At 41.3% G+C, this 27738-nt stretch overlaps 1 protein-coding gene across 1 annotated transcript in view; it reads right to left on the reverse strand.

The window, feature by feature from the left end:
- Positions 1-10623, reverse strand: part of LOC116516210 (receptor-type tyrosine-protein phosphatase U-like) — a 68932-nt gene extending 58309 nt beyond the window's left edge. Inside the window, exons 1-3 of the mRNA XM_032228633.1 lie at positions 10499-10623; positions 4717-4789; positions 920-996 (exon numbers count right to left, since the gene is read on the reverse strand). Coding sequence (XP_032084524.1) covers positions 920-996; positions 4717-4789; positions 10499-10540 — 192 coding nt within the window. The 5' untranslated portion in view covers positions 10541-10623. The remainder of the gene's footprint in view (positions 1-919; positions 997-4716; positions 4790-10498) is intronic.
- Positions 10624-27738: the final 17115 nt, after the last annotated feature.

The following is a 27738-nucleotide window of genomic DNA, read 5'->3' on the forward strand; positions in this document are numbered from 1 at the left end:
TAGTATGACTCATTGAACTTTCCCATTCAGAAACATTTAAAATGTACTTTTGAACGTTGTCTCCTTTTGACTATTTGCATTTTGAATCCGAAATGTGAACGCTCAATGTGACCTTTGAAAACGGAGAACTTCTAAAACATCATCCCTCTTGGATGTCAGCAGACAGGATTTTAATACTTGTTCAGCAAAACACTATCAAAGAGTAGAAAAGGATTGCATCCAGGGAAGCAAATATTTATGGTACATTAATTAATAAAATCGAATAACAAGGTAAGGGTTTATATATTGAACCCAAATGTCATTATACGTCAAATTCAGATACCCAAACATTGACAAAACCTTCCAATATCCATGGACTTTGCAATATTTTGGACTAGTGATGGCATTCATCAATCATTTTTTCCCCTTATTCTAGTGACAGCATTATTTCCAAAATCAAATAATTTCTAACATTAATTCTGGGGCACAGGGTTTCCATCCATGTGCTTCTGTGACTTGATGTGGTTGTTGATATTATTTCAGTAAAGTTATTAGTGTTTTTTAATTTTTTTCATCAGGAAGAACATCGGGGAAGTCCAAGTTAATCTAAGGGTTGCTTTGGAAAACAAGCTCATCCCTTGAGACACATGAATGGTTTTAATTATATACTGCATATACTTTTAATCTTCTGATTTATTCCTGCCCTGTAAAGATTTCATTCTTGTGCGAATGAACCAAAGAGGATTCCAAAAAGTCAACAGGAATAGATATAGCATGAAAAGGAGGAAGGAGTAGGAGAAGAAGAACTTCTAAGGATGCATATATGAAACAGAGACTTGGGGTGTAACAAAAGGGAAACAACCTTCTGTATCAAACAACCAAATAAGTTTCTAAGGCAAAAAAAATGCATAACAGAAACAAGAGAAACTGACATACTTACATCAATGTAGTTGGCATTGATATAGTCAGAATTGGGATCACCAAGAAGTGGATGGAGCTTAACCCGGTGTCGGTCATCTGGAAAGAAAATCAGATATGACTGTTTAGAATAGAATAGAATAGAATAGGCATAGGCATAGGCATAGGCATAGGCATAGGCATAGGCATAGGAATAGGAATAGGAATAGGAATAGGAATAGGAACAGGAACAGAATTCTTTATTGGCCAAGTGTGATTGGATACACAATGAATTTGTCTTTGGTGCTCTCAGTGTACATAAAAGGAAAAACAAGAAAAATAGATTAATCAAGAATAATAAAATGCAACACTTAGTGATAGTCATAGGTTACTAATAAGCAATTCAAATCATACTAGGAAACAAACAAAAAAATATAAATTGTAAAAATACAAGCAACGTGGTTATAGTCATAAGTGGGAGGAGATAGGTAATAGGAAGGATGAGAAGTATAGTAATAGTAATACAGTCTTAGTAAATAGTTTGACAGTGTTGTGGGAATTAGTTGTTTAGCAGAGTGATGGCATTCGGGGGGAAATAGGCAGAAGAGCATTGAGACATCTTTATATACTCATATATCGAATTCAAATAGTTTCCCCTTCCTCCATTCAATAAATTTCTAGAAATTCTAGTTAAGCAGAGAGATGGGATTCAAAGACTCCAGCAATAAAGTCACTTTTTACATTTTCTAGGATTTGTGAATGTTGGCTTGCCACTCAACTGTTCTTCCAAAAATCCACTGTGGAAAATTGCAACAATACTCTAATCTGACTTGCAGTCTCACACTTTGTCACTTGCTAATCCATGCAATTTGGTGTAGAAATCCCTTTAAATATATTTCTTTAATAGATTGATATCTGTCAGGCTTCAAAAAACAAGAAAGGCAGACACTGTTACTTCTAAGCAGTGTCCTTTATTGTTCCTCAAGTATAGGCAGATATCTTGCCAATTTAAAGCAACTATTTGCATCTTTAATGAGAACTTATGGGAAGGAGCTATCTTGACCCAAATTATCTAAATTTGATCCTCTGGAAGGCAACATCCCTTTCTGAGAATCCAGATTATATTCCACCACAAATACTTTTCCAGGGCACAACATTTGGCTTCCATTCCAAAGGTGCTTTTTCAGGAGGCAACTGGCCTTTCTTGTTTTTTTCTTTTGAAGATGTATTTGTTTCTCATCCAAGTATATAGTGGCATAATGGGGAATGTAAGGACTATCCTGTCAGGGCTGAAGAAGTTTCTTGGATGAGAAGCACAACATCTTCAAAAGAAAAAGCAAGAAAGTCCAGATGCCTCCTGAAAAAGCACCTTTGGAACAAACATGACCTGGATGACTGAGAATCTCTGCAGACTTGGCTTCCATCTTATCAGGGCTTAGGTAGCAAGTAAAAACATGTTATTTTACTTGACATTTGGGCTATAATCTATATCTAGGGTTACATACTTTATTTTTATTGAGTCGTATATCATCATGGGTTTCATTATCATCATCATCATCATCCACACACAATAGTCCTTCTCTTAAAGGTAAAGGTTCCCCTTGCACATATGTGCTAGTTGTTCCTGACTCTAGAGGGCGGTGTTCATCTCCATTTCAAAGCCAAAGAGCCAGCGCTGTCCAAAGACGTCTCTGTGGTCATGTGGCCCGCATGACTAAACACTGAAGGTGCACGGAATGTAACTGCCAAAGGTGGTTCCTATTTTTCTACTTGCGTTTTCACATGCTTTCCAACTGCTAGGTTGGCAGAAGCTGGGACAAGTAACGGGAGCTCATTCCGTTACACAGTGCGAAGGATTCGAACCGCTGAACTGCTGACCTTTCTGATAGACAAGCTCAGCGTCTTAGCACTGAGCCACTGCGTCTCTAGTCCTTCCCTTAGCACTGAGTATATTTTCAGAAAGACCTTAATATTTCAGCAGAATTTGAGGGATCTCCCCAGCCAAGTGATGGCTTCTCCTCTTTAAATGGTGTCACATTTGGCAACCTAAGGATCTCCAGTTGGTTGCATCAGTCATTGAAGCTGCAAATGCTAAGGACACAGCAGGATTCCTTTTAAGAGACTTCATAATCACCCCATAGACTTTAGAGGGAGTGCCTCTTTTGAGCTAACAGTCATACTTGGACTCACAGCAAGAGTAAGGAGAACAGGATGTGTTTGCTTCTGCTCTACTGTAATGTACCTTTCATCAGATCTTACAGTTACACCCCCTTCAGCCAGTTTCTCTCATCCTGAAGAATCTCTCTTTCTCTCGCCCACTAATGTGTTCTGCAAAATCCATATGCTTCACTGTCAGAGCAACACAAACTGAGATGCAATGCAGCATATGTCCCCAAGAATATATACTCCCACCCAGAGAGAGAGAGTAGATGCATGCCAGTCTGCACTATGACTGTGGCAGAATGGAAGAGAAGGGCAGTATCAAAATGAGATGTGCCATTTTGTCCTACACACAGCAGAAAGACAAATACCCCTTGTGCTATTAGGTCAACAGCCAATCTGCTCCTTTTTAGCCCTTTCTTCCAGAAATGCTGGCTAGGGAGTGGAGTAAAATTGGTGCTTGGCTTTGCCTAAGTCATTTTGAACACTTTTGCTCTCATTTTTTTTGCCTCTGTGATAACATGGAATTTCAATTTGGGAAAACAGCAGATAGACAGCTATAATTAGGAGCAATAAAAATAGCCAGCGTGGCAATGAAAAAGCAGCTGCTGGAGGAGATATTTTATAGCAGAAATTCACAATAAATTGCATTCATCCTTCCGGTCCCCAGAGAGAGAGGATATCCCTGGTTACTCATTTAATTTTTTTTTTTTAAAAAAAATGCATTGAATACCAAATGCTATCATCATTTGATGTCTCTTTTTGTCTTGCACAAGCTGAGTTACACCATGCTAAGCCATGGTTTGCTTTAACCGAGTGGTATGGTCCATGGCACAACATCTTAACTTATAAATCATGGCTTAGAATGCATAGTTCGGGCAAGAGACTCTATGGTATAGTGAAATCTGCGACTTCAACCACCTGCGCCCACAAAGAGCATGTTTCATTGAAAGGAGATCATAATCAATCTCTACGCCATCTATGTTCCAACCTGAGCTTAGTGCGCAAAATAATCTGCCACAACGTCCTTCCTGTTAATGACTACTTTTACTTCAACTGCAATGACACAAGGGCTATCAATAGATACAAACTAAATGTAATCCATTCTGATCTTGATTGCAGGAAAAACGATTTCAGCAATAGAGTACTAAACATGTGGAACACCCAACTAATCAGTTTCTCTAACCCCCAAACCTTTTACCTTAAGCTGTCTACCGTGGACCTTACACGTTTCTTAAGAGGTCCCTAAGGGGGCGTGCATAAGCGCGCCAGCATGCCTACCATCCCTGTCCTACTGTCCCATTTATATGTACTCCTTTTATGTATTTATGGCTATGTTTTGCTTATTTATATCCATGTATTTGTGCCATTTTTTTCATGTGTTTTCATACTTGTGATGGAAACTGGGAAATAGGCACCCCATCCTATCCCAGTGTCCCACACTCACTTTAATATTTTCACGTCATTGTTTTTTGCAAATGGCATCAATACCAGATCAAAATCTAGCTGCTGCAAATTTGACAGGCCAAGATTCAGAGTAAGACTCAAACCAAATCCATACTGTGGAAACTCTGAAGAGTTTCAGGGCATTTCAACTCTCCTAGCATTAAAGAAAGGATTATTGATTTTCTTTCTTTTGTTTCTTTCTTTTAAGGAAAGGTTTTTGTCTCAGCCACTTACAGGTGGGCATGTGATCTTGTCTCCCTTTGGTCTTTTCTTTCTTCTTTGAAGCATCCCAGCCTTCAAAGAAACTCTAGGAGGAAGAGAAGAGATGTTATGTGCATCAAGTACCCTTAGGAATAAGCACACAGCATTTCCACCAGCAGTACAGATAACAATAGTTTCTCTTGAGGTTAGCATCATTACACTGATTCAAAACTGGTTACCAAGTGTAGAGTTCATTTGATAGACTGATGCTTGCATGCCTACATCCAGACTATGCACAGCTTCAAAAGAGAGGGCGGCTATTAAGAACTAAAGTTGCAAAGGATTCATCATGTTAGACCAAATCTATATACTGTATATAAAAGGCAAATACCACTCACACATCACGAAATCTCCAGAACTGTAAAGCCTACAAACCTGAAATTTGCCATATATGTTCCTCTTGGCTTCTAGGTGCTTGCAAGAAAGGATTTTTCGAAATGGCCATCAGATCATTAGTATTTCTTCTACAGTAATTAACACGCTCTGATGCTAAGGAGTTCTACTCCCCCACCCCACCTGAAAAGAACTCTGTGCCAACTGCCAATTGCTTCACATTCCGTTACCTCAGTTCAAATTGGCAGACGTTGCACTCCTTCACTCAGGAGCGCTCTGGGACTCCTTACAGTATTAAACATCAGTACCTCACCAAAATGTCTATGCCTTCCACTTATGGAACTACTTCTGGACTCAAGACAGTGGGAGAGATATTCCCTTATGTGTTTCAGTCACCGACCACCACTGAGGCAACGTATTGTGAACCGAATTTCTCCTGCATAGCCTGATCACATAGTTTGGTCGTGAAGCACAGCTAATCTTTATATATTACAGTAGCAGATGTCTCCCAATCTCAATGCTGGGAAGAGAACAGCCCATTTTTTTATGGAAGGAAAGGTGTGGAGGAAAAGGCCCAAGTCTATAACCTTGGTAAGACCATACTTAGAGTATTGCATATTAAAAAAAAAAGTTGAGACTCTAGAAAGAGTGCAGAGAAGAGCAACAAAGATGATCAGAGGACTGGAGAGGAAAACATATGAAGAACAGTCGCAGGAACTGGGTAGGTCCAGTTTAATGAAAAGAAGGACTAGGAGAGACATGATAGCAGTCTTCCAATATCTCAGGGGCTTCCACAAAGAAGAGAAGGGTCAACCTATTCTCCAAAGCACCTGAGGGCAGAACAAGAAGCAATGGGTGGAAACTAATCAAGGAGAGAAGCAACCTAGAACTAAGGAGAAATTTCCTGACAATTAGAATTATTAATCCGTGGAATGGCTTGTCTTCAGAAGTCATGGATGCTCAATCAATGGAGGTTTTTAAGAACAGATTGGGCAATCATTTGTCTGAAATGATAGAGGGTTTCCTGCTTGAGCAGAGGGTTGGACTAGAAGACCTCCAAGTTCCCTTCCAAGCCTGCTATTCTGCTATTTTTGTTCTTTATTTCTGCTGCAGACATCTACGAAGGACTTCATTTTAGGGTTCTGCTTCTTGCTATTGTTAATTGAGAAGTCGTGTCCAACCCATCGCGACCCCATCGACAACATTCCTCCAGACCTTCCTGTCCTTTACCATCCCCCAGAGTACATTTAAGCTCACACCTACTGCTTCGGTGACTCCATCCAGCCACCTCATTCTCTTGTTGTCCCCTTCTTCTTTTGCTTCTGCTTCTACTTGTGGGCAATTAAGCAATCTGCTTAGCTCAGTTACGATAGTGAGCACATGTTGTATGCATGTTGTTGGGTAAAGAAGAATTTGGAGAGCAGAGGTTTACTGCTGCGTGTTAAGTCTAACAGGTACTTCACTCAAGGATGCTTTTATCAGAAGACCTTCTTGAAGCTGCGTTACAAGTGACACAGGTCTCTGTGTTAAAAGGCAAAGTGAGCTCCGACAGATCTTCAGATTCCAGAAGAGGCTACTTTTTAGCGGAAATGCCTCTCCTGGTGCTCTCAGAAAAGTTTTCGCACTGGTGCAGCACATGCTCATAAGCCTCTTCCACAATTCCTGGCCATGCACGTGGGACCTCAAAAATATGCCTTCAAAACACATCAATAACCAATTTTGTTGCATACATGACGTATGAAGGCTATCCCCTACATCACTCATGCACCCGCGGAGGTAAACTGTATCACCTCCACAGAGCAAAGCAAAGCACAATCGTTTTGCAGAGGTCTACAGTGAGTCCTTGACTTATGAACAGAATTTCATAAGCCAGAATTTCCATTGTTAAGCAAGGCCAAGTGATTTGTGCCCAGTTCTACGAACCTTTTGCCTTTGATAAGCGGATTACACCCCCGTGTTAGACTATTATAGGAACAAGCCGTACCAACAGAGATAGTAATATCCAAATACCATCTTACAGTTAGTGGCCAAGACAACATTAAGACACTCTGTTAAAAATATACTGATCTCCCAAAGCAAACCCACACTATTTAAATTGGTTAAATGTCACCCCACTGCAGAAGGAATGTCGCAAGACATAAGCACTGTATCAAAAATTGCCTGGAAATGATTTAATGGAAGAGAAGTTATCCAAAATTAATCAAGCCTTGCTAAAATAGGATTTTCTTTAAAAAAGAAAGAAAGAAAAAGAGGAGAGACCTCTATAAAATAAATAAGAATGGAACCAATATCCCATTCTCTTCTCATTGCCTGTACCACAGGAAAAATACGTTGCACACCAACAGGAGATCACAGTGATTACTGGCTATTCCCCTGGGTACCATTAAGAGAGAAACTTTGGGCATTGTTCCACAGTCCCGTAACCTGGAGGAATTAACCAAGGAACTGTGATGTCTCCTTCCCACTATTTGAGCCCCTCTGGAGAAATTAAGATTTCAAGTACAACTAAAGTTTAGCTCTCAGGTACGTTCAAAGTTTTTTTACCTGTTATATCAAAGGGAATGAAAATGTGCTAGAAGGGCAAATGGGGGTGGGGTAGAGAAACCAGGGCACAGAATGCTTGATGGTTACAGAGATGAGGCTGGCTCCTGGGGCATCTTCCGCAGGATCCCCTTCAACCCTGGCAGTGCCCTGGGATACCTAGCTGACTGAGCAAGAGGGCAGCAGAGAAAGACATTTATCTGAAATTTAAATCATAGGGCACACAACAAGGAACTGCGTCAGGGAGAATGCACGCCTCTGTTATGACCTACTACCACTTAGTTTCAATGTGCGGAATTTCAATCACTCTTTCACAATGACTTTTCCCTGGTGGCACTGGGTTTCTTTAACCGCACAATTACTGTAACAGACAGGAATGATGGGAGTGCAGTGCAGTAGCCTCTGGAAGACCATCCCATCCTTATGACTGAAGAACTACAGTTTTTACCACATCCCCTGAGTCTTCCTTCCTTCCTTCCTTCCTTCCTTCTTCCATTCCCTTCCTTCCTCTCTCTCTCTCCCTCCCTCCCTCCCTCTCCCTTTCTCTTTTTTCTAATCACCAACTGAAAGTGGCAAACATGTCCAACATACCTTTCTCCTTCTATTTTTCCCAATGAGCTTTTGAGGTGAGTTAGACTGAGAGAAAGTGAGTGACTGGCCCAAGATGACCCAGTTGGCTTTGGTGGCTAAGACAGGATTAGAACTCCCTGTCACCTGGCTTCTAGCCAGGTGCCTTAACCTCTAGACCAGTGATGGCTAACCTTTTTTTTCCTCTGGTGCCAAAAGTACACACACACCCATACACACACTCATGCTGTGGTGCACACATGCATCCCCATGCCTATAATTCAATGCCCCTCCAGCGCACCCCACCCCCCTGCACATCCAGGTGTGACCCCTGCAAACCCCACACTCCATGCGCATACACGTGTGACCACCCCCCATGCTTGCTCTGCACATGCACACACAACACCCCCCCCCTTTTTGGCCTCCCATCCCAAAACAGCACTGAGAGGAGGGGAAAGCCTCTCAACTCAAAACAATGCTGGGGGGAATCTCCAGAGATCTGGGAAGGCATGGGCTGCAGAAAGTGAGGAGAAAGGTATGCGCACATGTTTCCCGCCTGCAGGGCAAACCTGAAAATCAGCTGGTCAGCGGGAGACGTCTGTGCTGGGCTCACATGCCCACAGAGAGGGCTCCATGTGCCACCTGTAGCATGGGTGCCATAGGTTCTCCATCCTGGCTCTAGACCAAACTGGCTCTCTTCATTAGCCAAAAGGTAGACAAGAGAAACATACACCTTTGTAGAAAAATGAGGAAATATGTCGCACTTCCGTCAAACCAAAGATTGTCTGCTCTTGGTCATTGTCACAACACAGCTAGGTCTATTGCTTAATTGCCCACAAGGTAGACGCATAAACGAAACCCTTTAGAAATGTTTGCACCAGGTTTTAAATCTAGATCCTTTCCCCCACCACCACACAAACTTTCCGTTCAATAAAACATTGGGCTATTCACTTCCCAGTGTTGAGGTCGGACTGGATTCCTGGGCTTTTGGATATCACCACCTCTTACCCTTACAGTATAATGTTTAAATATGCATTCCAGGTTTTTTTTAAAAAAAAATTCTTTTATTTCATAAGCAGGTTCCATTGATGCTGGTGTGATATCATAGAAACGCCTCCTGCTGAAAGTAACAGAGTAAAAATGGAAGAAAATAATGTGTTTCATTCCCTGTTTCTTATTTCTGAGTGCTTTTCGAACAACTGGTTTGGGAAATGCATAACAGCTTTTCAATTACTGTATTTTAACCACCCCAGGTTTGTCAGAGTAGCCCAGACCAGTAATCCTGGAGAAGAAGGTGTTAAGACAGCAATTTTATGCAACCAAGAAATGCAGTTTGTGACAACATCTTGAAATGGAGTAGCAGAAAATCCTCTGTCTGGATACAGAAGAAGAGACAGTGATGGTGGCTTCAGGAGGACACAATGTCCTTTCGGCCTCATCCTACCCATGAGATATTCTGGGTATCATGTCACGGTGGCTTTGGACTGCTTGTATCCTTTCCAAAGTCAGCAGTGGGACACAGAATCCAACAAAAGGAAGATTTCTCCAGAAAAGGCAGATGACAGAGAAGGAGGCTTCACCCAAGAGAGAACGTACTAAGGTGGCAGGCTGAACTGAAGTAGGCCTCAAGCCTGAACCAAACTAGGGTTTCATGATATTAAGTTTCAATTGTTCATATAGAAATTGCAAGGTTTGCTTTTAGGACATAGTGCGGTTAGACACAGATTAGAAGGAAGTTTACACATGAAATATGCTGAAGTGAAGCATATATTTTAGCCCATCTGCTGGCTTGGCTGTTAATCTGTTTGGTAGACACATATTGTTAGTTCCTCAAAATACGAGCTATGCATGTCCGTTAGCTGACCCATGTATTATGACATCCTGTAGAAATACTTTCTGTAACTCAAGGGCAAATCTTGAGGGGTGTTTCCAAAACTAACAGATGGCTTTGGCTGGAAGTGATAAACTATGTAAGGAAGTTCCTGAATTTCACTCAGTGTTCAGGCCATTTATTCTTTGCTATGAACCTGCGCAAATAAACTTTTCCTTCTCTGAAGAGCTGGCTTGTATGTCCCGTCTTTTCTACAACATACTATGTTATTAATTCTTGCAAGCATGTCAAAAACCTTCTTTCATATTTTTCCATTCTAACCATTTTCCTTCCATTGAATTGGGGGGGGGGGGAGCGGTTTTTTTTTAAAAAAAATGTTTTTCCTAAATTGAACCAAATTCCATCTACATTATATGAGGTGGAATGCATGGGAAGTGAATGGACAGAGGGAGTGAGCTTTCTTACTTTTGTGTCTTTTCTCACCTCATATTCTTGCTTGAAGCCGTACCCTTCTGCTGTTTTCATTTGATTGATGTGCTGGAGAAGATCAGCCACTCGGACAGCAGGGTGAAGCTGTCCAGTGTGATAGGGGGAGCCCTTGCGTCCACACGGCCTTCGAGGGGACCCCCCTAATAGGCTGCTGGACTCGTTGACGATGTTGGAACGTTGATCACCTGGAAAAGAAAGAATACAACATCATATAAACACAAAGCAATAGATTCTCAGAAGAACAGGAATCGACCACAATCCATCTATTTTTTTTTCTTTTGGTATTGTTTCATTTTTCCAGTTTTTTGCAAATACGATTCTAGCTGCTGTTAAAATGTTTACAATCAAATATTTTAAGTTTGTTATAGATTTCTGGTATAATTCCCAATAAAAAAAATATCTGGTTTAAGATCTATGTATTTGTGTATCATTTTCTCCAACCACATGTGAATTTTAGTTCAGTATCTTTTAGCTTCAATACAAGTCCGCCACATGTGGTAATATGAGCCTGGTGTCTGATGACATTTCCAACACTTTTCTGATTTATTCTTGGACATTCTTGCAATTCTCGTTGGGGGTAGATACCACCTGTAAAACATCTTATATAAATTTTCTCTATATGCAGTTGACATTGTCATTTTATAATTTTGAGACCACAATTTCTGCTGTTTCTCTAAATCAATCTCATGCCCAAAGTTTTCCCCCCAAGCTATCATGGTTTCTTTAACTTGTTCGTCTTGTAATTTAACCTCTAATAAATATCCATATAATTTTTTAATTACTTTTTCATCAGTCAGAATCCATCTATGAAGTGGTGAACTGATAAGTGAGAAATCTGTTTAAACCACCAATGCATATTTTCCAAACTTGTCCATTAACCAGACTGCAACTTTTCATCAATATTAGCATGCTGCTAGAGTTTGCAGTGCCATTTTATCAACAAGAACTGTGTATAATGTGTTTACAAAAATGTCTACATTAGCAAAAGGGGAATATACAAAACCTCTAAATGAGCAAAACCTGGTTATGAGAAATATGCCTGTTGGGACAAACACACTGTATGTGAATGAATTTTCTTACAAGGATCTAGGATGGAAGTAACACTTGTCATTCAATCCAACTTATTTCTAGAAAAGTTGTTTCTCCGTAAGGTTGAAGTTAATAGATGCATTTTGAAAAAAATGAATGTGAATTCAACGTTTTTTTTTCCTATCAATATTCACCTCTAGCATTGTACAAACAAGTGAATCAATGTGATATCATAGTTGGAAAGCCTTTTTTTAAATATTAGAAGTAAACAATCTTTAGGGATTTTTTTTTATCTTTCACTCTCAGCATTTTTGACCCTTGATTGTTCTGGAATTGACTGGAAATATCATTCAAAAGTTGGAAATAAAATTGCAGGGAGAAATATCAAAAACCTCAGTTATGCAGATGATAGCACTCTAATGGCAGAAAGTGAAGAGGAACTAAAGAGCCTCTTGATGCGGGTGAAGAAGGAGAATGCAAAAGTTGGCTTGAAACTCAACATTGAGAAAACTAAGATCATGGCATTCAGCCCTCTCAATTCCTGGCAAATAGATGGGGAAGAAATGGAGGCAGTGACAGATTTTATTTTCCTGGTCTCCAAGATCACTGCAAATGGGGACTACAGCCAAGAAATTAAAAGATGCTTGCTCCTGGGGAGGAAAGCTATGGCAAATCTAGACAGCATACTAAAAAGCAGAGATATCACCCTGCCAACAAAAGTGCGTATAATCAAGGCTATGGTTTTCCCAGTTGCAATGGATGGCTGTGAAAGTTGGACCATAAGAAAGGCTAAGCACCAAAGAATTGAGGCCTTTGAACTATGATGATGCTGGAGAAGACTCCTGCGAATCCCTTGGACTGCAAGGCAATCAAACCGGTCAGTCCTAGAGGAGATCAATTCTGACTGCTCTTTAGAAAGCCAGATCCTGAAGATGAAACTCAAATACTTTAGCCACCTAAATAGAAGGAAGGACTCACTGGAGAAGAGCTAATGCTGGGAACAATTGAGGGCAAAAGAAGAAGGGAACAACAGAGAATGAGGTGGCTGGATAGAGTCACTGAAGCTGTAGGTGTGAGCTTAAATGGACTCCAAAGGATGGTAGAGGATAGGAAGGCCTGGAGGAACATTTTCCATGGGGTCGGATTGGGTCAGACATGACTTCCCAACTAACAACATCACTCAAAAATTTCCAGAGGACTCCAGATTGCTTAGTCCCGTTTTAAATTTTGGCCTCACAGAGATGAAATCACTGCAAAACACTATGGTCATTTTGGAGGAAAACACCAAATTCTGCAAGTCCATTTAGTTCCTCCTCTAGTCCACCCAGAAAAAGCTTGCAGAAATGTTTGCATTAGCAAGATAACATTTTAATGTCATGTCAGAACATTAACTGAGCTGTCCATAAAAGCAATTTATCCTCTGGGATAAAGCCCCAATCACTATTATAATGGCAATAATGTGATGCTACTGACATCTATATGACCTCCTCATCCTGAATGGAATTGTCTTAACAATTCTCTGAGTAGTTCTAGGCTTTTATACCAATTACTCTGAAAAAGGAACAAGCTCTCATCATGCCAAGCAGGTAAATTCCTTGGTTCTGCCTGCCCAATTCCTACCTCCAATTAGAAAAGGATAACCTCCTTCAACATAATGTGAAAGTGGGTCAAGAATTATAAAAGAAAGCAAAATACACATCAAAGGATTTTAATTATGGTCACTGACCAGGACTGAAGGTAAGTTTACTAAAAAAAATGGTGAAGGGGGAAGGAGACTTTTTGCAAAGTTTGGAACTGTTATACGGTTACTTCGTGTGCATGAATCCTTTCCAAACCCACAGTCTGATGCTTGGTAAGATGTGAACTGGGGTACTGCACTTGGGGGTAATGCTTTTCTCAACCGCAGTGCAATCGAAATTTTTATTCATATGACCATAACTAATAACTATGATCATCACTGAGTTTGCATCTTATGATTTATGATGATTGTATATTATGATTACGGTCATAATTTGTCACTTGTTGTTATGGAAACTGAGAGCTTATGTACCAGAGACAAATTCCTTGTGTGGACACAATCACACTTGGCCAACAAAGAATTCTATTCCTATTCCATTCCATTCCTTTCCCAACTGCAGCCATTTTAAGACTTCATTTTCCAGGATACCCGACCAAGCAAAAATGATTGAAGAAGATGGGGGATATAATAGATGAGTTCAAAAGGTGACTAGGGGTTCCTTGGAAGAGAGTTAACAGAATAACAGAGTTGGAAGGGACCTTGGAGGATTTCCAGTCTAACCCCCTGCTGAGGCAGGAAACCCCATCCTATTTCAGAGAAATGGTTGTCCGATCGCTTCTTAAAAACCTCCAGTGTTGGATAAAACTTTATAAAAATAAAATTTTATAATGGAGGACAATTTATTGGGAAAGAAATGCTGCATATCAAAGAGATAAACCTGATTTTGATCACCAAAGTGCAGCAATGCAATCTTGAGATGTTTATCAGGAGACACCGAAGTGTTGAGGGATATGCAGTACGTTGCTAAGAGGTGCAGATGTTCACCCTTAATATCTACGTAGAGTTAGAAATTCTATTCAGGATCACAGGAGATTATTTGAGAATTCATCCTCTATCATTTTTTTCTAATAGCCCTAATCTTGATAATACAATCATTATAGTAAAGTAAAGGTTCCCCTTGCACATACGTGCTAGTCATTCCTGACTCTAGGGGGTGGTGCTCATCTCCGTTTCAAAGCCAAAGAGCCAGCATTGTCTAAAGACATCTCTGTGGTCATGTGGTTGGCATGACTAAATGCCGAAGATGCATGAAACGCTGTTACCTTCCCCCCAAAGGTAGTTCCTATTTTTCTACTTGCATTTTTACATGCTTTCATACTGCTAGGTTGGCAGAAGCTTGGGCAAATAACAGGAGCTCACACCATTACGAGGCACTAGGGATTCGAACCGCCAAACTACCGACCTTTCTGATCGATAAGCTCAACATCTTAGCCACTGAGCCATTGCGTCCCTGTCACAATCATTATACTTGCTGTTATACTCTTCCTGTTGTATACATTTTTCCTAATCTTCCAGTTTCTGTTTTAGCACACCTCTCGGTATGGCAGCTTTGTTCATTTCTTGCAGAGGTGTTATTTCGCTGCCTATTGCAGTCCTAGAACTGCTTGCCTTAGCAATATGTTATCTTATGAATGCTGTGAGGTTCAGTCTTATAGGTCCACTGTGGATACATCTGCTTGGAAACACCATCCCTCAACCCATGTCTTTTTCCTTATGATTTCCAGGATCAGAAGATAGAGCCACAGAACAATGGGTGCAGAGGAAGTCCGGGGGTAAGCAAAGCCCAGGTGCTTCCTCTGCCAATCTTGGAAGCAGCCACAAGAAGATATTTGCAATGGTGTGAGTGGAGAAGACTTTGGGAGATAGGGGGGAAAACCACAGCCACGGCACTGTCAGATAAGCGGCAACCTATCTGATCTCTGTGTTTCTTTCACTACACATAGAAAAGATAGTTGCACTACCGTGTTTCCCCGAAAATAAGACATGGTCCTATTTTCTTTTGACCGCCGAAATAAGCACTTGGCCTTATTTTTGGGGAGATCTTATTATTTTGAGGTGCAGGAGGCGGTGAGTGTGGTCACCTCATGGCTGCTGTTGTGTTGCAATATTTTAAAGGAGGGCTTATTTGGGGGGCAGGGCTTATTTTAGCGCATGCACTCAAAAGCCCAATTGGGCTTATTATCTGGGGAGGTCTTATTTTCGGGGAAACAGGATACCTTTTGTCAGCCTGAGTCATATTTATTACTAAGCATAATTGAGTTGATTTTTGCAGCGAAACTAGTTGTGTGAGCCCACCTATTTTGGCTTAGTGTGGAGAGCCTCAGTTGGTCAAAACTCCCAGGGGGTTGGCAGTCGGTTGCCATTTTGTTCCCTTAAAGCTGACTGGACCTGTCCAAGCAAAGTGGGAATGCTGTCCAATTCTGCTCCTGTTTTGACTGGGCAAGCTTGCAGAGGGCCTACAGGTGCAGGTAAAACAGCAAGCCAAGACTGGGAAAAAAAACTTGAAACAGGCTTCCACTCATGACTTGTGGAGCCAAAGTGGAAGCCCTGTCAAAATTCACTCTGGCTTTGCCAGTGGGCTGGCAACATTTAAGCACAAAGCACATTTTGGGAAATAGCTAAACCCATCAATCTAGTCACTTCTCAAAGACTCCAATCACCATCTGTTATTAATGATTTACATAATTATTATTTAGGTTTATTCCTGGCAGGGATACCAATTCATTTAATAATGTAGGGGAGTGCAATATTTCAGAATCCTAGTTATTCTAGAGTTATACATAGGCCAGACTCTTCAACCATGGTTTAAACAATCTGGATTTTGAAAGAAGAATAAATCAAATTGCAGATTGATTTGAGAGCATGCTGCTAGCATTTTCTCAGCAATTGGCAAGGTCTCTTCGATCTGTCCATTTGATCCTGAGCCTCAGTTAAGAAGGAAGAACATAAAGGAAATTCTTTCCTGACTTTAGGCTTCATGGTTTCTATTAAAATATCAGATTAAAATTACAGGTAAAAGAACCCCTCAACAAGTTTTCCATATTTTTATTTTTATGGTTGTGAGCAGTGAGCATTATCAAGCATAGTTACTGTAGAAAGCAAACCATACAGAAGATGAGAATAAACCAAACAATTATAATTATGGAAATGCTGAATTCTGCTTGAAAAAGCTACATATACCTTCTCAAAATCTGGAATGGGGCAGCTCACTACAGCTAATTCACCATGGCCAGCTCCCTGGGACCAGTTCACTGCAGGAAAACTCACTGCAGGGCAATTCAACGAATACGAAAGTTAACTTAATTTTAACAGAACCCTGGCCAATAGCAATAGCACTTAGACTTATATACCACTTCATGGTGCTTTACAGCACTCTCTGAGTGGTTTTCAGAGTCAGCATATTTTCCCCAACAATCTAAGTTCTCATTTTACTGACCTTGGAAGGTTGGAAGGCTAAGTCAACACTGAGCCTGGTGAGGATCAAACTCCTGGCAGTTAGCAGAATTAGCCTGTAATATTGCATTCTAACCACTGTGCCACCATGGCTCCAATTATAACAGAATAAAGAAAGTCAATCCAGAAATACAAGAGTTACAATATTTTTTTAAAAAAACATAGACACCAATAATAATAATAATAAAAAACTGAATGAAACAATTAATACAATGTTGAATTGTCCCATAGTAGGTTTTCCCTGTGGTGAGTTGGCGATGGTGGGCTGGCTGCAGCAAGTTAGCTGTGGTGAGTTTGCCATGGAGAGTTGTCCTAGATCTCTCAAAATCTATTGGGTGGAAATGTAGTAAGTCAGGGGTTTCCATCTTTGTGGCCTAATGAGCAGATTTCTAATTGTGAGATCTTTCCAGTACCACTTTCATGAATTTATTTTTTGGGAAGCTTCCAAACAAACATTGGGCTGATCTAACATCTTTATTTTTTATGATGGCATGTGGAATAATTGAAAGTTGAGTGGTATACAAATTTTGATTACCTACATCATCCTTTTTTTTAAAAAAAATGTTGGGCTAAATCTTAGTAAGCAAAGAACGAACTTGGATACCACTAATATATTGTACACTCTCCACAGTAAACGAAAAGATATACCTGATTACCTGAAAATAAGATGACCTACCTGGATAATAAGTCCAATCGGGATTTTGAACACATGCACTACAATAAGCCCTCCCCGCAAAATAAGCACTCGCTGAAAACACAGCAACACAGCAGCAGCCATGAGGTGACCATGCTCGCTGCCTCCTGCACCTCAAAATAATAAGACCTCCTCAAAATAAGGCTAAGCGCTTATTTCAGGGGTAAAAAGAAAATAAGACCCTGACTTATTTCCAGGGAAACACAGAAAATGATTGTATCTGATATCTAATAAGTAGTTGATAAGGAAGTTTGAAAATTAAATTGCACTTGGCCCAGAATTCATCCATCCAAAGCAAGTTAGATGGTATGAGCAAATTATCATTTCCATCCTATCACATGCCAAGTCTTTACTACTGCAGCAAAAAATATATATGCCGAGATCTAAATTTCCATTCTCATTTAAAAATAAAAATTAGGGACACACCTCTGCTTTCCAATCCAGCACGCAGCGCAAAATGGCCACAGCCGTTCTGGCAACCATTTCAAGAAACTACTTTCTCTACAGGCTTCCCAAGACTAACATTAAACTCTCTGCCAAGCAAAGCAGGTGCTGTCACACTGCCTTCAATAGATTACAAATGAATCGCAGCGAAATTGGACTGAAAGCTCTCAGATGCTCAAGATAGAGAAATTGCCGGTCTGGTTAAGAGCATGCTTTTTTTTAAAAAAAAAAAAAAACACCCATGAAAACCTCACCGTGGCCCAGCCACAAACATAAAATAATAGTCTTGTGTAGATCCATAAAAGAGGGAGATTCCCCCTCTGGGCTTCCATTATCCACAAGACAATGGCAGGAGCTATATTAATCTTGTAGTCTGCAGAGAGAAGACGTGAGCAAGGAAGCATCTTGAAGCTCCACTAACAGATGTTATTAGCATATGGCTGAAACTAGGGAACAGAAATAAATTACTTTACAACTAAATCAGCACAGAAATGCACGCGCGGGTGTGAAATTGCCAGTCTCGGCCTAATGCGAACGCTCTGCTTCGTTAAATCTTAAAAGGCTCATGAGAGCTCAGGGCACAGTCAAAAGTCAATTACAGAAAAGCAGTCCATGAGGAATACTAGACACGCACGTTCAATGTTATGTCGGTTGCATGTATAGACTGCTTTCCTGCCGACACACCGGGCCCAGGGATTGATTTGGCTCATTCTGCTCTCTTGAAAGGTCCTTCCTCTTTTTTTATTATTTTATTTCTATCTACTCAAAAAGACCTATTGTTGCTTTAAGGGGCAGCAATTGCTCTCCTAGGAGAGAATTAAGTGGCACAATTCTCAGGAAAGCTAGGCTATTGTTTGAGGAGCTGGCAACTTCTTGTGGCTGTAGCATAGGGCCTTCAATGTTAAAGATTAGCTGAGATGTGAAGAAGCTATTTGTTGCGGCCTGCCAGTTGACAGCGGAGCTGGCAGCAGAGTCAGACAGTGAGGAGGTTGGGGAGGAGCATGGGCCAGTCCTGGAGGCTGGGGAAGACTCAGGCGAGGGCTCTGCAACAGAGGCAGAGGCAGGGCCGAGGCTGTCTGGCAGTGATCAGGTGCCTACAGAGCCAGACAGCAGTGAACAGCTAGAGCCTGTTTCCAGTGTGCGCATGCGCAGAGCTACCAGAAGAAAAGAACAACTCAGAAATCATGGTAGACTTGTGAGTAAAGTCACAGGTGGAAGGTGATTGGCCCCTCCCATAGGAAATAAAAGAGGAGTGAAAGGGGAGCGGGATTTTGCAGGAAACAATTCGGTCATTTGGTCATTAGAGTCAGTTCAGGAGTGTGAAAATCTGTCCATGAATCTCAGAGACTCTGTGCCCAGTCCTTCCTTCCACAGCACCTCATTTGGAAAATATTCACATGGCAGCTTTCCAAGATAGATAAGGTCTGTAGTTATAATTACTCCTTTGAAAGACTGTTTACCAGGCATTTGCTGAATGTAAATGAGAGAAATTCACATTCATTTAATAAAAGGGATTTTGTCGGGACCAGGACTCTCCCTCATGCTTTTTGGGGATGCCTAGGTCAGAACACTATCCTGCAACTAAATAAAGTTGTTGTAGGAGATGACCAGGCTGAGTTTGAGGGAGGGGTCAAACCTGTCATTAGTGTTGAATCTCTTCAGGCCCACAAGAGATTTAAAAATGCAGCCCACCTTGAATTCTTTTAACTCTTATTTACTTCCAATTTCCTTTGGCCGTTAGTAGTTCAGATTCTTGTAGAGAGCTTAAGCTTGCAATAAATCTTGTAACTGCCTGGATCTTCTAATTTCCCTGGCGCTTGACAGTTTTCTCATGAAATTTCTCAAAGTTTTCTTCCCATGTGAAGGGAAAAAAAGAAGGTGCTTCTGTTTTTCCATTTTATTCACCTCATGAATTTATTTCTTTATTCTTGAAAGTGACAGGGGCTTCAACCCCTGTCATGGATGAATACATATAACTTTCTGTCACTCTGCAGCTTGCTTAGCTGCCCTGTCTTTCCTAGCTGAACAAAAGTGCATGAGAGGAGTCCCCATTTGATGTCTGCTTTGGAACTGAATGAAGGTATCAACAGCCCACAAGGTTGCAGAATGGAAGAGAATTCTGTAATGAAAGACCCACCATTCCCATCCAGATCTCACAGCTCTGTGTTCCTACTGCATCCAAGAACTTCCTACTCTAGGCATGAGATTTTTTCCCCAAAAATTCTCTTCTCTTAGGGAAAAAAAAAAGAATTGTAGAGATTGAAGGGACCTTGGAGGTCTTCTAGTCCAGTCCCTGCCCAAGGCAGGAGACCTTATATCATAGTTGTAGTTGTAGTTTATTCAATTTGTATGCCGCCCTATTCCCGAGATACTCAGGGTGGACAGATGATTGTCCAATCTTTTCTTGAAAACTTCCAATGATGGAGCATCCAAAAGGCAAGCTGTTTCACTGATCACCTGCTCTCATGATAGAAAATTTCTCCTTAGTTCCAAGTTAGATCCCTCTTTAACAAGCTTCCACCCAATGCTTCTTCCTGTCCTCTAGTACTTTGGGGAACAAGTTAATCCCCTTTTCTCTCTGACAGTCCCTCAAGTCCGCCTTCATTAGGCTAAAGGTAAAGGTTCCCCTCGCACATATGTGCTAGTCGTTCCTGACTCTAGGGGGCAATGCTCATCTCCATTTCAAAGCCAAAGAGCCAGCACTGTCTGAAGATGTCTCCATGGTCATGTGGCTAGCATGACTAAACACCAAAGGCGCATGGAATGCTGTTCCCTTCCCACCAAAGGTGGTCCCTATTTTTCTACTTGCATTTTACATGCTTTTGAACTGCTAGGTTGGCAGAAGCTGGGACAAGTAATGGGAGCTCACTCCATTACGCAGCACTAGAGATTCGAACCGCCGAACTCCCGATCTTTCCGATCGACAAGCTCAGTATCTTAACTACTGAACGATCACTAGACATACCTAGTTCCCTTAATCATTCAATGTAGGATTTAGCCTCTAGACTCTTCATCATCCTTGTTTAACAAGATTCTTTCATCAGCTTAATTTAAGAACCAAAAGGAGAATGTTTTATACCACAGTACCCAAGAAGAATCCAGTTTTGGGGAACTGTTTGTATTATGTCCCCAAACTGACCAAATTTGAAAAGACAGCCAAATAAAGAAATGGTTGAATATAGAAACAGATGTAGGAATATATCTAGAACTCTCTTTGTTTTTAAAATCAATTTGTGCCTTCAAGATACAGTATGTTATTCTATTTATTTTTTTAAAAATTGTATTTGCATAAGATTTGTATGTTAAGCCATTCAAAGTTATTTATTAATAAAACCCCACTGTGACCAGCTTCTATCAAGACCACCTTACTGATAAGAAATTGGACAAACAAAGGTGAAAGGTATGAATAAGAGCTGCAGGAATAGAAAGCATTAGTGAGTCTAGCAAGGCACATCTTTGTCAAGCTAGAGAATCTTTGCTATCCAAAGATCAAAGGGCAAAGAGACAAGAATGAAAAGAAAGAAGAGGAGATGGAAAGTAAGGGATGAGCTTAAAATAGACACCATGAAAGAAATCCAGAAGAAGCAGTTGAAGAAATGACCTCTGATTCCAATCACCAGTCCCCTGGAAGCAACTTGCAAAGACTGAAGTTAGCCAAATATAAATGTGATTGACAAACAGATCAATAGATGACTCCCATGACAACTGGGATGGCAGGCATTACCGTACCACCTTATGTGATGTCTGAATGAGGAACCTATGATTCACCAAATCTTAATGAAGTGGAAGTCTTAAGAGCCCCCAGTGAACATGACCAGAGATGAGAGATGAGAGTTGTAATACTGGTAACATCTCAAAGGCCATTGCTGAAAAACCACTAAGGTAAGCCTACAGCTAGGAAAGTAGCCTCACTGCTGAGCATTGTGATGTGAGAGGCTAGAGGTTGTGGCATAAGCATTAAACAGGACCCCTAGCCCAGTGTTTTTCAACCTTTTTTGTGCAAAGGCACACTTTTTTCATGAAAAAAATCACGAGGCACACCACCATTAGAAAATCTTTTAAAAATTTAACTCTGTGCCTATATTGACTATAGGCAGGTGTTTTTCCCACGGCACACCTTACACTATGTCACGGCACACTAGTGTGCCGCGGCACAGTGGTTGAAAAACACTGCCCTAGCCAAAGGAAAGAGATGACTTTCAGCATGATCAACAATTACATTCCTTGACTTGGGAGCAGTGGTGGGATTCAAATAATTTAACAACCCGTTCTCTGCCCTAATGATCAGCTGGGTAGGTGTGGCTCGGCGGTCATGTAACTGGGTGGGCGTGGCCAACTCAACATCACTCATATCAATGGGCACTTTGCCTTAGCTGTTACAATGTAATGAGGGTTAACTGGAGAGGCAGTTTCTGTAAGCAGGTCAATAAAGATTAGGCTAGAAACAACACCAGAATGTTTCCTTTAGCTTTAGTTCCTTTAGCTCTCTAAAGTGGAAAAAAACACAAAATGAGATTTCTTCCAACAACCAGTTCAGAGAAAAATAACAATTGGTTCTCCCGAATAGGTGCAAAGTGGCTGAATCCCAGCACTGCTTGTGAGCCAAGGAAAGTTATTGTTAAAGGTTTTGAGCAACTTGCAACATTTGAACATGCAAATATTGAAACAGTTAAAAGATGACATCATTTGAGGGGATCTGGAGTACACTCACTCTGCCTTAACAGACTAGACAGGCAGAAACAATTGGAAAAATTATTGTTTGCTAGGGTGGGGTAGGAAGCTTGGTAACCTGAGGTGCAGAATTGCCCAGCAAACCTGATTGATGCAAACACCCATTGTCACATAGTAAAAGAAGCAAAATGGTACAAAACCATAAAAAAAAAAAGCCACTCCAGACATCAAATAGTAAACTATGAGTAGATAAAAAGAAAGCAAAGCTTGGGGCACTGGGAAGGCAGCAGGAGAGAAACATCCTATAAGTCATTTAAGTGAAGGGCTAGCATAAGATAATCAGCTGTAGATACTTCCTCCTGGACTATCCATAAGCCACTTCTCGTAAATCTGTTTTGCTAAACATTGACATTCCCAAGGCTCGCTGGGATTTCTCTTATCCCACAATGCTTTGCTCCAAGCTGCATTGTGACATTTTATTTCCTAAGCAAGGTATGATAGATGAGATTTGAGACCATGCTGTACCAAAATATGTGGAGACTCTAGAAAGCGTGCAGAGAAGAGCAACAAAGATGATTAGGTGACTGGAGGCTAAAACATATGAAGAACAGTAGTATTGGGTATATCTAGTTTAATGAAAGGAAGGAGTAGGGGAGACATGATAGCAGTCTTCCAATATTTCAGGGATTGCCACAAAGAAGAAGGAGTCAAACTATTCTCCAAGGCACCTGAGGGCAGGACAAGAAGCAATGGATGGGAACTAATCAAGGAGAGAAGCAACCTAGAACTAAGGAGTAATTTCCTGACCGTTAGAACAATTAATCAGTGGAACAACTTGCCTCCAGAAGTTGTGAAAGCTCCAACACTGGAAGTTTTTAAAAAGATGTTGGATAACCATTTGTCCTAGGCAAGAGGTTGGACTAGAAGACCTCCAAGGTCCTTTCCAACTCTGTTATTCTATTCTATTCACAGTAAAGACTCCTGTTTTGAAATTGAATGGTTGCTAAATTTTCTTGGCCACTATTATTTCTTAAGGCAAGGGTCAGTCATTTCAGAAAGCTTTTCAGAATGCAACCAGTCGTATGGTGCTAAAGCAAACCATGTTGAAAACAGCTTGGGGGATCCATGAGAGAATGCCAGGTTAACCAAATCTTCCAGCCAGGGTTATAATATGTTCCAGGGGGTGCAGGCCAAAAGCCAAACATTTGATAAGAATGGATGGCCAGATCACACCAACTCTGCAAACAGCATTTCCAATATTAAAATCATCAGCTTGGTTTCTGCTTTAAAAAAAAAAAACAGTAAGCACCAAAAGTATCATCCTAAAAGTACCCATTTGAAGAGGTTACAGGAGAAAAATGGCAAAAGTAAGAATGCAGGTGAGGAAAACATGTGGCCTCACCCCTGTCATTTCTGGGGAAAAAAAGTAGTATTAGCATCCTAGATTAGATTAGAAAGGAAGGGGGAAATGGATCTCTTTGGAGAGTCTGAACAATGTTCAAGAGAGCATTTTCTCTGGTGCCCAGACTGTTCCACAACATAAAAAGAAAGAGAAGTCAAAGTGCCACAGAAATAAGAAGCAGATTTACAAAGATCCTCATGAATACAAATAGCCTTGCTCCATCATAATCTTTTCCATGAAGATTTTGAGTTTTGCATTGAATGTGCCTTGCAGACCAGAGATTTAAGTTCATAATGATCTCCAGGCATTCTCTACCTACTCTAGTCTACCCTACCCTTCCTACCTGTTGTGGCCTACCAGCTGTCAGCAGAGCAGGCGGCAGGCTCAGATGATGAGGAGGTTGGGGAGGAACTTGGGCCAGTGCTGGAGTCTGGGGAAGGCTTTGATGGATGTTCTGTGTCGGACGCAGATATAGCCAGGGCTGTCCAACATTTCCCAGCCACCGGAGAGGCAGCTGCCTTTGAGATGAGTGATGAGGAAGAACAGCTTGGGCCTGTTCCAGATGTGCATATGCGCAGAGCAGTTAGGAGAGGAGAACAATGGAGGACAAGGAGTTGACACTGGAAGCAAAGCACACATGCATGCTGAATGGCCCCTCCCTGGCTGGGGAATAAATAGAAGGAAAGGGGCATGGTCATTGTAGGAGACAACAGCTCATATTTCTGAAGATTTTGTTCATGGTGTTTTGTGCCACAAAGACTGCTTGCCAGAACTTAATTTGCAGCTGGAAGCTCACTGCCTTGCAATTATTGCAAGGAACTGATAAGGTCTGTACTGCAGTTAACTCCTTGAAGGACTGTTGCCTGGACTTTTTGGTGGGTGAATACAATTCATTCACAAGAGGTAAGTAAAGAGGGGGTTTTCATGACAAGGAGTCTGTTTCTTGCTTCTGCTAAGGCTGGGTCAGAACACTACCAGAGGCTATAGGCTCCCAATTTCTAGATCTTTATAGATGCTGCATGGCCACATCTCATGAATGGTATCACTGTATTTCTTTTCTTTTCTCACAGTGCAAAGAATTGGACTAGATCAGTGTGCCCAACCAGTGGGGACTTTAAGATGTGTGGACTTAACCTCATGCTGTCTAGATAATTCTGGGAGTTGAAGTCCACACTTTTTAAAGTCCCAAGGTTGGGAAACATTGGACTAGACAATCCTTGTAATAATCCCTTCCAATTTTATAATTCTGTGACACTAGTACCCTTTTTGTTATTCCTGCTGATGTTGGTATTGGATTTGTTTTGGTCTTATATGTCTTACAGTACATGCGATGCCTACTCACAATTCCTAATGCAAATTAGATTTTAAGTGGAAGACAGAAAACACTGTGAAGTTTTAACCAAATGAGCAACTGAATTATATCAATTATAATGCAAATTGTTCTCCTCAAGAAAATCAGTGAGATAATAAAGATTATCTATTTCATTCCCAGGCTTACGAATACTTTACCTAACTATATTTTTAAGAAATGATTTCATGATTTAAATAAAGATACAGCCAAAATGAAATCCATCTGTGATGCCACCAAGGAAAAAACGGTGCTAAGCATGCCCACGTTAAATAGCACATATTATTTTTAGGAAAAAGGTAGACAGTGTGAGTTGTGTGTGTACCAAGAGGAAATAAACCTACAGCATTCACTAGGTTTGATCTCAGTAACAAAATAATTTACTTAACCCTGTAGGGAAAGACTCTAGAATTAAAAGGGAAAAACTTCATCCAAAAGTGCCATTCGAAAAATCTATTCATTTTCCATTCACATCCCATCTCTTTCCATGCTCTTTAATTTCAATTATATGTACCTCGTATTTGCAATTTTAGGGAAGGTACTGAGGGATAAATTATGCACTTGCTCAGTTTCCCTGCTGCTCCTGTGGCCAGATTTTGATCAGTTTTTACCCATTTGCATCAGAGGTGGGTTCCTACCAGTTCGCACCAGTTCGGTAGAACCAGTTCGTCAAATCTACCGAACCGGTTAGAAGAGGTTCCACCAGTGGACCCAGAAAGCAGGCCACACCTACAGAAAAGGTTCCAAAATTTTTTGAAACCCACCACTGACACACACACACACACACACACACACACACACACAGACTCACAGAGAAAGAAAGGAAGAAATAAATAAAGAAAAAAAAGAAAAAAAGAAAGAAAAGTGAGAGATGAAAGAAAAAAAGGAAAAAGGGACAGAGAGACAAAAGGAAGGAGAGAGAGAGAGAGAGAGAGAGAACACATGGCCGTCAAGCCACTCCCACGAGGTCAAATGGCCAGCAAGCCACTCCCACAAAGAGACCACACCCACAGAGTAGGTTTGAAAATTTTTTGAAACCCACCACTGATTTGCATGCACAGAAAGCAAACTCTACATCTCTGAAGAGATAGGTAGATCTTGATCCTCATATCATATACCGGTTGGCTGCAGGCTGCTACCCAAATCAGGAGAAATTACCCAGAATTCCAAAGAATATTGACTATCATGAATGAAGGCAAATATACATGTCCCAGGAAAATGTTGCAAGTTCCAATCTGGGTGGGTCACCAGGACCGGGGAGGGGGGTTACTTTTCCAAGCTTTTGGACTTGTGCTGGAGTCCATCCTCAGGGAACTTCCCTCTACTGGAATATGTGCTTTGGACTATTCTATGGGTCATCTTTATGTTGTGCCTTCCTATTGGTGTTGACGGACAAGGGGCCCGTTTCCCAGGTTCCAATCATTTCCCTGGCTATTTTTGTACCTGCTCGGCCAACAATCTTAGTAGCTGCGAAATTGAATTGTATTGACTGTAAAAGTGAATCAGAATCCTATGGGCATATAATGCAGGATCCTATGCATTCAAATGGTGTATCCTGAAGTAAACTCTGCTGCTATAGAGCAAGCCAAAACTCACTGTGTATGCTCAGGTAACCTTTTAAAGCAATGTTTCTCCACCAGCTTTAAGATGAATAGACTTCAATTCCGGGAATTCCCCAGCCAGCTTTAAAAACACTGCTTTAAAGTATACTTGGCTCAATTTGTTACTTAAGACCACTCTACACAGTTCAGAATCATATCCATTTTTCCTTACCACCTCGATTATCAATGGAAAGAAGAAAACCACCCTGGTATGTGTAAAGCCTGGATATGTATGAGCAAGAAAGGGTAAAGAAGATAGATTTCCTGGCCCCTGTCTCAAGGTAACCAGAGCCAAAGGGTTCCAGGTAACCCCCTAATTCTCACTGGAGTTAGTCATTTACAGTAACATATCAGCAGGCTTGTTCACCCTACTTAATGCAGGACAGTTCAAGACAGGAGCTACCTTCCTTTCCTTACCCAGTGACAATCACCCATCCAGGGGTGGGCTTCAAAAATTTCAGCAACGGGTTCTCTGCTCAGTTGCTGGGTGGGTGTGGCCATGGTGGGCATGGCCTAGTCCAGGGGTTGACAAACTTAAACACTCAAAGAGCCATTTGGACTATGTTTCCCACAGAAAAGAAAACACCAGGAGCCACAAAGGTCCTAACTGGAAGCCCCCTGTTCAATTCTGGAGCTGACCAGAAGTTCAGTTCCCCCACCATACAGTCTCCTCCTAGCGCGGTGTACTTTTTCCTCTACCTGTCATAACTGAAAGCCCTATCAATTGTGGAGACAACTGGAAAACCCTCCCCTTGCCATAGAGTCTTCTCCTGGCGCACTGTGCTTCTCTCCCCCCACCAGAAGCTCCTCTCAAAATTGTGGTGCCAACCAGTAATGGAGCTGCAGAAGAGGGAGGAAAGAGCCACATGCGGCTTCAGAGCCGCAGATTGATGGCCCCTGGCCTAGTCAGCTTCTTGCGCCACAGCGGGGGGGGGGGATTTTTGCCTTCCCCAGGCTCTGGATGCTTTCCAGGAGGCCCTTTTTCCCCCCTCCCCAAGCTTCTGTGTGGGCCC

Source organism: Thamnophis elegans, chromosome 12, assembly GCF_009769535.1.
Source record: "Thamnophis elegans isolate rThaEle1 chromosome 12, rThaEle1.pri, whole genome shotgun sequence".
In the NCBI taxonomy this organism is placed as follows: Eukaryota; Metazoa; Chordata; class Lepidosauria; order Squamata; family Colubridae; genus Thamnophis; species Thamnophis elegans.